The 12,397-nt window shown below is 41.8% G+C and overlaps 1 protein-coding gene across 5 annotated transcripts in view; it reads right to left on the minus strand.

The window, feature by feature from the left end:
* Positions 1-3,283: 3,283 nt before the first annotated feature.
* The window catches only part of LOC138419237 (zinc finger protein 571-like), a 60,199-nt gene continuing 51,085 nt past the window's right edge, over positions 3,284-12,397 (minus strand). For all 5 annotated transcript variants that reach the window (XM_069551813.1, XM_069551816.1, XM_069551812.1 and 2 more), the window contains 2 exons: positions 4,353-9,438; positions 3,284-4,211 (listed from right to left, as the gene is read on the minus strand). In XM_069551813.1, the coding sequence (XP_069407914.1) occupies positions 7,295-9,438 (2,144 nt within the window). In that variant the 3' untranslated portion in view covers positions 3,284-4,211; positions 4,353-7,294. The remainder of the gene's footprint in view (positions 4,212-4,352; positions 9,439-12,397) is intronic.

Raw genomic sequence — 12,397 nt, forward strand, 5'->3', positions numbered from 1 at the left:
TCACTAAGTCACACCCTCTATGAATCAGTCTATTCAAGAATAAAAGTCTGAACAACAATGGCGGATGGCAGTCTCTCACCCCCATCCCACTACCCCCCCCACCCCCCACCCCATTCTCAGCACTTACCAAATAGGAAATATCTGGTGGCTTCTGAACAGCTGCCTTTGTTTCACCTAGGCTCAGAGATCTGCATTTAGAAAAAGGCTTCTTTAGTGTTAGAGTCAAGATTGTCTGGATAAACAGCAACAACTTAGATATACAGATGATAACACACTACTGGCAGAAAGTGAAGAGGAGCTAAAGAGCCTCTTGACGAAGGTAAATGAGGTGAGTGAAAAAGCTGGCTTAAAACTCATTATTAAAAACTATGATCATGATATCCGGTCCTATCACTTCATAGCAAATAGAGGGAAAAAGTGGAAACAGTGACAGATTTTCTCTTTTGGGGCTCTAAAATCACTGTGAACGGTGACTGCAGCCATGAAATCAAAAGATGCTTGCCTCTTGAAAGGAAAGCTATGAAAAACTTAGTGTAATAAAAAGCAAAGACATCAATTGCTAACAAAAGTCCATCTAGTCTAAACTATGGTCTTTCCAATAGTCATTTGAGATTTGGACCATTAAGAAGACAGGGCACTTAAGAATTGATGCTTTCAAATTGTGGTGCTGGAGAAGACTCTGGAGAGTTCCTTGGACAGCAAGGGGATCAAACTAATCAGTCCTAATGAAGGAGGAAACAGAACTGGCTCCACCTTGAAAGCAGGAGTCCATCTTGGGTCGTACTGTGGACTTTGAGCCATATGCCCAGTATCTGTGGAAATAACATACCAATGGAAAACCAGACCCCTGGATGAAGGAGCCTTAGGAATTGTACCTAGACTCTCCGTCGCCTAAAAGAATATGCTAATTATCTCTGTAACAGAACAAAGTCATAAATCCCATTATGCCTATCGGGGTATGACCACAGGCCTATTGATAAATGTTTGCTGCTTAACTATCCAGGCTTATGACACCTGAATCATGGGTTAACTTTGATCATATCTCTCTTTCACCTTGTCCAGACTAGTTTCAAGGAATTTGGGGAGGTGGGTTTGAGCATGTACACTTAAGGTATATAAGGTTTTCATAAAAACTGTTGGGGGTCCCTGGCTAACTCTGCCTTGGGCCCGCTGGTGTAACAAACTGCATTCCAATATCTGCACTGTCCTTCTGAGTAAGTTTGTTTCCCGGAACGCGTGGCTACAACACTAAAGGATTGTGAAGTTGCTCAGTCGTGTCTGACTCTTTGTGACCCCATGGAGTGTAGCCCACCAGGCTCCTCATCCATGGAATTTTCTAGGCAAGAGTACTGGAGTGGGTTGCCATTTCTTTCTCCAGGGGATCCTCCCAATCCAGGGATAGAACCTGTGTCTCCCGCATTGCCAGCAGATGCTTTACTGTCTGAGCCACCAGGGAAGCACTACACTAAAGGATATCAACCTTGAATATTCATCGGCAGGACTGACACTGAAGCTAAATTCCAATATTTTGGCCTCCTGGTGTGGAGAGCTCACTCATTGGAAAAGACCCTGCTGCTGGGAAAGATTGATGGCAGGAGGAGAAGGTGATGAGAGAGAATGAGATGGTTGTTTGGCATCACCGACTCAATGGGAAAAGTTTCAGCAAGCTCTGGCAGATGGTGAAGGACAGGGACCCCTGGCAAGCTGAAGTCCATGTGTTTGCAAAAATTCGGATAATACTGAGCGACTGAACAACTCACATCCGTATATGACTACTGAAAAATCCATAGCTATATTTGCTGAAAATAAAATGTCATACTGTAAAAATCATAATTTCTGTAGTCATCACTCCATTTCCCAACGTCCCTAAAATCCCAACACCAAACCACATCCCAGTGGGAGTGAGGATAGGAGTGACTCCCCATGCTGATCTCTCACAAAAAGAATAGTTTCAACATTTGAAAGTCGCTGATTCACGTTGAGAATTCATCATGCTCCATAGAAAGCAAGGATGCAGACAATGGAGCAAAGGCTCTGGGACACAAGGAAGTAGTCCAAAGGGCTGGTCTTCACTATTATAAGAAGAAATGGGAAAAAATAAGATGATAACAAATGCCTGGGAAGAAAAATTAGGATCAGAGAGCTAAAGGCTTAGAGATTTTCATTTTGGCATTGCAGGAGGCAAAGCATACACAGCCCCAGACTCAGAATAGGACATTTACCTGAGAAGCTGCCATTTCGTCATCTTCTTCCTCCTACTCTCTCTTCTCTGGGGATTTTACGCTGCAAATGCACTACTGAGTTTTGAGAAAATACCTTGGAGGGCATCACCACAGCTCTTTAACCTGCAACCACCACTCCTACAGACAGAAGGACCTTGAAAAGGTAAGACCACCCTCGCCTGTCCTCTGTCTCAGGAGAGATTCTGGAACAATCAATTCCTACCTGGAGACCAGCCTGTGAACTTATTTCTTGATTGTTTTCTCCTCATACAGAGCTCCTAACACTCTGCTCACCCAGACGATGTGCGCTGACTTCCCTGGTCGAAATCCAGCTAGACCAACCCTGTTGCCTCTCCTCAGACTGACGACGGGACTCAGCTCTCACAAACGGACCAGAAGCCACATCCTTAACCCGGGCCTCCCCTTAGAATCCCCTGGAGCACTTCCTACACACCACACTGATGCTCCCACAGGACCAACACAGAACTCTGTTGGGAGGGCATCAGTGAGGTCATTTCCTAATGATGGTCAAGTGATTCTGATGGGAAACCAGATGGAAACCTCTTGCCTAAATATTCTTTATGAACCATTTCAATGAATACAAATCCCTGGTTGTCAGGTCCCACTGTAAGAACTTATGAATTTGCAGGTCTACATTGGGGCCATGAATGGAGTCATCAGCAAATTCCATTTTTTTCTGATATTTCTTCCCTTAAACCAACGTTCAGGAGTCCTGAGCTCAAGGCCTCACACTCATCATACCTGAGACCTCTCTATAGGGGAGGATTTAGGGAGGGAATTTCTGAGAGAGGTCAAAGCTGGAATCAGACAAAGAAAACAGGACTACTTGCAGTTCAGCTTTTATAAGTTACCCTGGGTGAAGTGCTCTGGGCTCCCTAAGCTGAGTGTGGATTAATCCATTCAAACCAAGAAAAGGATTCTGGTGAGTGCTGTGAGGGTATTGAAAGGTTGTTGCTGAACCACAAAAGATGCAGGGATTCTTGGCCTCCAGTGGAGAAGAAATCAATCCAGGGCCAGAGACAAGGCTTGATTGGTCAAAATTTTTGTGTAATAAAGTTTTATTAAAGTATAAAAGAGATAGAGAAAGCTTCCGACATAGACATCAGAAGGGGGCATAAAGAGTGCCCCCTCGCTAGTGTTAGCAATGGAGTTACTTATTTTTAATTAGTTATTACAGTGAATCAAAAGACTGTCTGGAGGTTGTAAAGACCTCACTAGACCCACTCCCATAATTTACATTTTAAGATAACAGGATTAGCCAGAAGGTTTTTTTTCAGAGACTGTCCTCAATCAGGATAGATTATTTTTATATAATCTTAAGGAATGTAGAGGGGAAAAAAAACCAAAAAACAAAAAATTTTTGTCCTTTCTTCCTCCTTGAGAATTCTAGATTCCTCTCTCCTTGGGGACCCCTGGACTTGTTATCCACCTGGCTAGAAACTGACACTCTCATTCCCCCTTTTCTTTTAGAATTATGTTGCCAAGGGAAAGGGGTGTCATTTTCAATTCCTAACTACTCCTGCTGTTTAGGGGCATATTCTACTAACCTTCATATTGAGGGTCCACAAATAAAAGTTGTGGAGCCCGTAGCACTCGTAGGAACTTGGACAATGGTTTGTAACTTAAAAGCTTTCTGACGGTTAAAAAATATAGTTACAGATATAAGGCAAGATAGTCATTAAACCAAGTTAAAATCAAAATCAAAAGTCACATTATGTCCATAGTTATATCAGTCCATCTTAGGATTGTTAGATGTCATCACAGAGTTGAAGAAAGTCCTTTCCTTGAAGTAGGGAAACCCACCATGGGAAGTCTTCCACTTGATGAGGAGGGGAGCGCTCTGCAGACCCAGCAGTTAGACCGCGTAGGATGAGCCCAGGACAAGAAGGCGTTGTCTTCAGTGTCAAATGGCAGATTCAGGACTTTTGGAGTCAACAGAAGTAGGCTCATATAGATTATCAGGCCCATCTGAAAAGTCAGAGCATAGAAAGTAAAGACATGAAAAGACGTCACTTAGTTCTGGTCAGGGTGCCATGTCTTAACTTGAGTGTGATGCACCCACGAATCAATTCCTGGCACTGTAACAGCTGTGGGAAAAGAAAGACTAACCTGGTAAGGGCCTTCCCAGAGGGGCTTGAGAGATTCGACCCCCAGATTCCAACGTTTTTTATCAGGACCTCAGTTCCTGGTTCAAATACAAGTTTGCTTGACTCAGAGGCTGGGTCTGGAGTCACCTCCTGGAGTTCCATTAATGCCTGTTGTAAAGCTGAGAGCTGAGTTATATAATTAGTTCATTCCAAGAACATAGAACAACAGACTGGTTCCAAATAGGAAAAGGAGTACGTCAAGGCTGTACATTGCCACCATGCTTATTTAACTTATATGCAGACTACATCATGAGAAACGCTGGACTGGAAGAAGCACAAGCTGGAATCAAGCTTGCTGGGAGAAATATCAATAACCTCAGATATGCAGATACCACCACCCTTATGGCAGAAAGTGAAGGGGAACTAAAAAGCCTCCTGATGAAAGTGAAAGAGGAGAGTGAAAAAGTTGGCTTAAAACTCAACATTCAGAAAACTAAGATCATGGCATCTGGTCCCATCACTTCATGGGAAATAGATGGGGAAACAATGGAAACAGTGTCAGACTTTATTTTTGGGGGCTCCAAAATCACTGCAGATGGTGACTGCAGCCATGAAATTAAAAGACGCTTATTCCTTGGAAGAAGTTATATATGACCAACCTAGATAGCATATTGAAAAGCAGAGACATTACTTTGCCAACAAAGGTCCATCTAGTCAAGGGTATGGTTTTTCCAGTAGTCATGTATGGATGTGAGTGTTGGACTGTGAGGAAGGCTGAAGAATTGATGCTTTTGAACTGTGGTGTTGGAGAAGACACTTGAGAGTCCCCTGGACTGCAAGGAGATCCAACCAGTCCATTTTGAAGGAGATCATCCCTGGGATTTCTTTGGAGGGAATGATGCTAAAGCTGAAACTCCAGTACTTTGGCCACCTCATGTGAAGAGTTGACTCATTGGCAAAGACCCTGATTCTGGGAGGGACTGGGGGCAGGAGGAAAAGGGGACGACAGAGGATGAGATGGCTGGATGGCATCACTGACTCAACGGACTTGAGTCTGAGTGAACTCCGGGAGTTGGTGATGGACAGGGAGGCCTGGTGTCATGGGGTCACAGGGTCAGACATGACTGAGCGACTGAACTGAACTGAAAGTATAAAGGAGATAGAGAAAGCTTCTGACATAGACTTCAGAAGGGGGCAGAAAGAGTGCCCCCTCGCTAGTGTTAGCAAAGGAGTTATATACTTTTAATTAGTTATTCCATTGAATCAAAAGAATGTCTGGAGGTTGTAAAGCCCTCACTAGACCCACTACCATAATTTACATTTTAAGACAACAAGACTAGCCAGAAAGTTTTTTTCCAGAGACTGTCCTCAAGCAGGATAATTTGTTATATAATCCTAAAGAATGTAGAGGAAAACAAACAAACAAACACGTTTGTCCTTTCTTCCTCCTTGAGAATTCGACCCCTCTCTCCTTAGGAACCCCTGGACTTATCAACCTGTCTAGAAACTGACTCTCTCAGTGTGATTGAACGGGGGTCTGTGAATAGACCCTGAGGTCCAGTAAGACTGCTGGTCTCAAGGGAGGGGGTCATCTAGTGCCGGTGCTCACAAGACTGGCTGGTGTGAGCTCAAGGACCTGCAGGCTGCCTGCTCCCCAGACAGATGCTGAGGAAGCAACATCATGGAGCAGTTTAGGGAAACTGTCAACAATACGCTGTATCATCTTTCTTATTAGAACCATCCCAGTGTCTAAGTAGTTACAAAATGGGAGAGGAGATACAACATAGAAATGATGGAATGTACATGAAGTTATGAGAAGTTTAAATCCAGTGAGTAAACTAAATTCCCCATATGCCATCTTTGTGTGGTACCGAACAGTTAATTGAGGTCTCTTCACTACAACCTTAGATAAGGTGGACGAGGTTGCTGTTGGTGGTGGGTTAACATTTCATTCATTACCATCAACCGAAACAATAAAAGCCATTCACTTTTATGAACAACCACGTATTAAATTTCACACATAGTTGAAATAAAACCTTTTACAATCCACGGTATGATCCATGATTAAATACAGATCAAAAGTACAGAGAAAGACATTCATTTTTTGATATAATGATGTGAGATTTCTGATTTTCACGGCTTACCATACAAAGCCTAGGAAGCACTTAGCAAGCATGATATACACCAATTCCATGCCTTTTCCAGGAAGGGTTTCTTACATTTCTAGGTTATCACTGTCTTTATTTCAACACTGTCAAGTAATAATCATGACGTGTTGATATTATAAAGATACATCAATATTGCAGTGAACTGTCATTGCGTTTTTACAAATCAAGGATATTACTATTGAAACATTACAACCAACATCTGTCTTACTTTAATACATGGAAAGATTAAATGATCACTTATTTAATGGCAACCTCCAGATAGTTCATGTCAACGACAAACACCTCTATTTAAATGTTCATTGTCCATTTTACATTATGGTATCCTCAATCTTCTAATGGAGATTAGATAGAAATGGTTGCAACACAATATAAAAAGGCTAATCTTTAATAAACCATCAAAAACCTATCTTTGCAAACACACTAGAAAGAAAGCATAATGTGGATTTGAGTGGTGAATTACATTCACTTCAAATAACCTCACATCACATCATTAACAAGCATATATACATTGCTAAGAATTGTAATGTTCTAACCATCAACTTTCATCTCACGACTCATGCTAAAATATCCATTTTCTATCTGTTTTAACTATGGAGTGCTCCCTACAGTCATTCTCCTTCAGAGAAACTTCTGAAAACAAAATTGATGAAATGCATATTTACTTCAATTTAACTTTTGATTAAATACCTTTCTATATATTTGTTACATCATTTCCATTGGTTTCTTTTATAATCTCTTGTGTTTTCTGATGCATGTTTAGGGCAAACCTCTTTGATCACTTGTTCCATTACTAGGGTTAAGTGTGTGTTCTCAGATGTTTAGTGAGATTACTACTATGACTAAAGGCTTTGCCACATTCTGTACATTTATAAGGTCTCTCTCCAGTATGAATTCGCTGATGTTGAGTAAGATGTGAGCACTGAATAAAGGCTTTGTTACATTCTTTACATTTATAAGGTCTCTCCCCAGAGTGAATTAGTTGATGTCGAGTAAGAAGTGAGGGACGATGGAAGGCTTTGTTACATTCTTTACATTTATAAGGTTTCTCTCCAGTATGAACTCGCAAATGTGTAGTAAGAATTGAATTCCGATGAAAGGTTCTGCCACATTCTGTACATTTATACGGTCTCTCCCCAGTATGTGTTCGCTGATGCTTAGTAACTCTAGAAACCTTAATGAAGGCCTTGCCAATTTCTGTACCTTTATAACATCTATCCCAAGTATGAATTCGGTGATGTTGAGTAAGGGCTGAACTCGTAATAAAGGCTTTGCCACATTCTTTACATTTATAAGGTCTCTCTCCAGTATGAATTTGCTGATGTTCGGTAAGATGTGAGCAACGGATAAAGGCTTTGTTACATTCTTTACATTTATAAGGCTTCTCTCCAGTATGAATTCGCTGATGTCGAGTAAGATTTGAGCGATGAATAAAAGCTTTGTTACATTCTTTACATTTATAAGGTCTCTCCCCAGAATGAATTCGCTGATGTCCAGTAAGATGTGAGGAACGGATAAAGGCTTTGCTACATTCTGTACATTTATAAGGCTTCTCTCCAGTATGAATTCGCTGATGATAGGTTAGCTGTGAGTAACAGATAAAGGCTTTGCTACATTCTGTACATTTATAAGGCCTCTCTCCAGTATGAATTTGCTGATGATAGATTAGATGTGAGGAACAGATAAAGGCTTTGCTACATTCTGTACATTTGTAAGGCTTCTCTCCCGTATGAATTCGCCAATGTTGAATAAGATTTGAGTTGTGATTAAAGCGTTTGCCACATTCTGTACATTTATAAGGTCTCTCTCCAGTGTGAATTCTCTGATGTTTAGTAAGAAGTGAGCTATGGTTAAACGCTTTGGTACATTCTGTACATTTGAAAGGTTTCCTTCCTGTATGAATTTTCTTATGTCTACCTAGATGGCATGAGTTACTAAACACTTTCCCACATATCTTACACTTCTTTTCTTTCTGTGGATTCTGAACAGTCTGCTGTTGAGTAAGTTCTGAAGACTGATTAGAAACCTTCCCATATTCAGTACAAGTCGTCTCTTCAGTACAATTACTCTTATCTAGAGAAAAATCTGACATTTGATCAAAGGTATTTCTACATTTATTACTTTTAGAATCCTTGTTTGATGATTTGGATCCCTTATGTTTCACAAGGTTTGAGTCTCCTTCAACCCTATACCCATTTTCATTGCCTGAATACCTTCTCAGTCCACCATTAATACTCTTATAATTATTGGAGCTGGAGCTCTTACTTAAGGTCTGACTCATTTTATTACATATGGAAAGTTGTTGTGTATTAACCATATCACAATATGTATTGAACAATGATGGCTGGATTATGTTTCCTCCATTATCATCAACATTATACATCTTGGAATGGAGAGAAAATATCTGTTGGGGGAAGAAAAATGACCCTCTGCTCACGGATCTCTCAAATTGATTAGATTGTGATTTTTCCCACTCATTGTTTAATTGTAGGTGTTCAGACATTCTTGGATGTATGTTTAGTCGAAGCCTACGTTCAGAATTGTCTGAATGAGTATTTGCAGTAGAGACTAGATTACTTTCCAGATTTTCCACGTGTCCCTTTAGAGAATATGCATGTTTCAAAAAAGGATGGAAATCTTTTCTTAAACACTTATACTTCTCGTCAGATGTTGAAGACTGAAGTTGCTGTTTTTCCCAGTTTGACTCATGTTTCTCATTTCTTTTTGCAGTAATGTTAGCATTATGTGTAACTGTCTCCATTTCTTTATGTCCATAGAAACATCCTCTCTGTCTTTCATATACCCTTGTATATTCCCAGTCTTTCATTAAATTTAAGTTTCTGAGGTGAAATATTTGATATATTCCTAGGTTTGCTTTTGGGAATATATCTTCTAACACTGGATTCTTCAGCATCAAATCCTGGGTGTCTTGTGGAGACATAGCTGAAAGATACCAAATAACAAGTAATTTTCCCTGCTATTCTCAGTGAATATCTTTAAAAATTTAGAGAAAATTGATGACCATTAGCTAGTTTAAAAATAAAATAGAGACCGAAGGATCAAGATGCCAGAGGCTTAGGCAGATGTGAAGATCATCTTTCTCTCCACAAAGGAATGAGAAATGGAACAATTTTCTCAAAGCCCAGCTGAACAGTAGCAGAGGCCCTTGGATATGTGAAAGGACAAGAAAGATTCCTGATGAGCCAGGTAGGACAAACGAAAGAAGAAGGAAAAGGAAGAGGAGAGGAAGTGGGTTGGGGCCTGTAACCCTGTGAGGAGATGAAAGTGAGTAGAGGTCTCCATATCCAGGGAAGACTCTCAGTGGGGGAGCTCAGTTTGGACAGAAGGAGAGCCTCATTCTCTGTGGGAAGAGAACATGGCAAACAGTGTGCGGCGGCAGGACAGAGTGAGACCTGCACACAGGGTACTGACCTCAGCCCTGCTCACCCAGCCTTAGAGGCATGTCCAGCAATGCAGACAAGGGCTGGGTGCTGGAATGTGGGGTTTGTAAAGTGGACCGAGGCAGAGGACTACTGTTGGCTATAAGGAAACATCGTGAAGGATGGGCATGAGGGAGGAGCTCTGCAACCGGGATGCTTGTGGTGGAAGCCTGAACCACCAGAGAGCAGAGTGCCATTGGTGAATGACGCCCAAACAAGAAGCCCACTGCATCCCTTCCACCCACATAGGACTTTTGAGCTCCCAGCCACAGCCTCCCCCATCGACCTCCTCCATAGTCAGCAGAATCCTGTGCTCTGGGGCAGCATCAGGAGCAGACACCTGTGAGCTGGCCACATGCACAGATGGAGCTGAAAGCACAGGTGAAACCCAGGGATAAATAAGAAAAGCTGAAACCTCTCCTTGCAGCAACACAAGCCATGGACCTACACCCACGACCAGCTTTGTAACCTCAGCCCCTACAGAACATCTGAATCAACTACCAGGATTCTCCCAGTCATGGCAGGTGGAGCTTTAGCAGCTGTAGACTTTGTGGACTCCTACACATGGGGGCTGGGCCAGGACAGAGCCTGAGCTGCCCCATAGCACCACAGCGGGTCCAGCTCCATGCTCAATGCAATCCCAGGACCTGACTTCATTGAATCTATGCTGGTGACCTTGCGAAAACAACATCTGAGAGACACCAGGGCCATGTGCCATCATGCCCATGGTTAAAGTGGTCCAAGAGCAGTGCCAACACTACATAACATGAGAGCTTACGCATGAGAGGGGACACCAGAACATACCCTGAGGTGAACATCCCCAGAGGAGTAATACTCAGTGACTTCTCTCCCAGTGGGTGGCTCCAATCCCACCTGCCTCGCACCACAGATCAGAATCACAGTGAAGACTCAGATCTGGGGGCTCTATTCCACTACGCAGGGAGCAGGCCCCACCAGAGAGAGGGCAGTAACAACCACAGAACAAGGGGGAAACAGCCCTCAATATCCAGGGCAGGCTCTGGTCACAGTTAACAGCAATCAAAGCACAGATCAAGAGTATAAGGGCACAATCCTCTGGACCACCCTCACCCACCAAGGTGCAGATACCAGCAGGAAGATTAACTAGGTTTCTGCACCCTTCAAAACAGAGACCACAAATAGAACGCTAGACAAAATGAGATGGCAAAGAAATAGGTTATAGGGGAAGAAACAAGATAAAAACCTCCAAGGACCACTGAATTAAGAGGTGATAGGCAATCTAATGATTACTTCTTGCTTTCAGTCATCTTAAGTGGAGCACCAAACACTTTCACATATCCTAGGTGCCTAGTAATTCTTTAATGCACTTCTTGCCACACATGTTTCTGAGAATGTTCTATTAGATCTTTCAATCTAAAAATCATAAATGATAGTGACAGAGAACTAATCATAAACTGAGGACACATAAGACAGTGCCCGAGGAAGCTGAGTACAAATAAGATAAACTTAATATAGCACTAGTTTTAAGAAATTAAATAAGAAGAGAGGCTTTAAAACTATGATTGAAAGAGGGAATTCTATTCATTGCTCTGTGGAGACCTAAATGGGAAGGAAATCAATAGAATGGTAAAGAGTAGAGATCTCTTTAAGAAAATTAGAGGTACCAGGAATATTTCATGCCAAGATGGGAACACTAAAGGACAGAAATGGGATGGACCTAAAAGAAGTAGAAGTTATTAAGAGAAGTTAGCAAGAATACATGGAAGAACTATACAAAAATGACCTTAATGACTGAGATAACCACAATGGTGTGATCACTCACCTAGTAACAGACATCCTGGCATCCAAAGTCAAGTCAGCCTTAGAAGGCATGACGACCAACAAAGCTGATTGAACTCCAGCTGAGCTATTTCAAGTCCTAAAAGATGATAATGCTAAAGTTCTGCACTCGATAAGCCAGCAAATTTGGAAAACTCAGCAGACAGGAAAAAGTCAGTTTTCCTTCCAATCACAAAGAAAGGCAATGCCAAAGAACACTCAAACTACTACACAGTCTCCCTCATTTCAAACAACAGCAAAGCCTCAAAATTGTACAAGCGAGGCTTTAACAGTATGTGAACCGAGAGCTTCCAGATGTTTAAGCTGGATTTAGGAACGGCAGAGGAACCAAAGATCGAATTGGCAACTTCCCTTGGATTATATAAAAAGCAAGAGAGTTCTGGAAAAACAACTACATCTGCTTTATTGACAACACCACAGCCTTTGATTGTGTAGATCACAAGAAACTGGAAAATTCTTAAAAAGATGGGAACACCAGACTACCTTACCTGTCTGCTGAGAAATCTGTATGCATGTCAAGAAGCAACAGTGAGAACTGGACATGTGACAGTGGACTGATTCCAAACTGTGAAAGGAGTACATCATATTGTCACCCTGCTTATTTAACTTATGTGCACAGTACTTCATGCGACATACCAGGTTGG

This window comes from Ovis canadensis, chromosome 14 (assembly GCF_042477335.2).
Source record: "Ovis canadensis isolate MfBH-ARS-UI-01 breed Bighorn chromosome 14, ARS-UI_OviCan_v2, whole genome shotgun sequence".
In the NCBI taxonomy this organism is placed as follows: domain Eukaryota; kingdom Metazoa; phylum Chordata; class Mammalia; order Artiodactyla; family Bovidae; genus Ovis; species Ovis canadensis.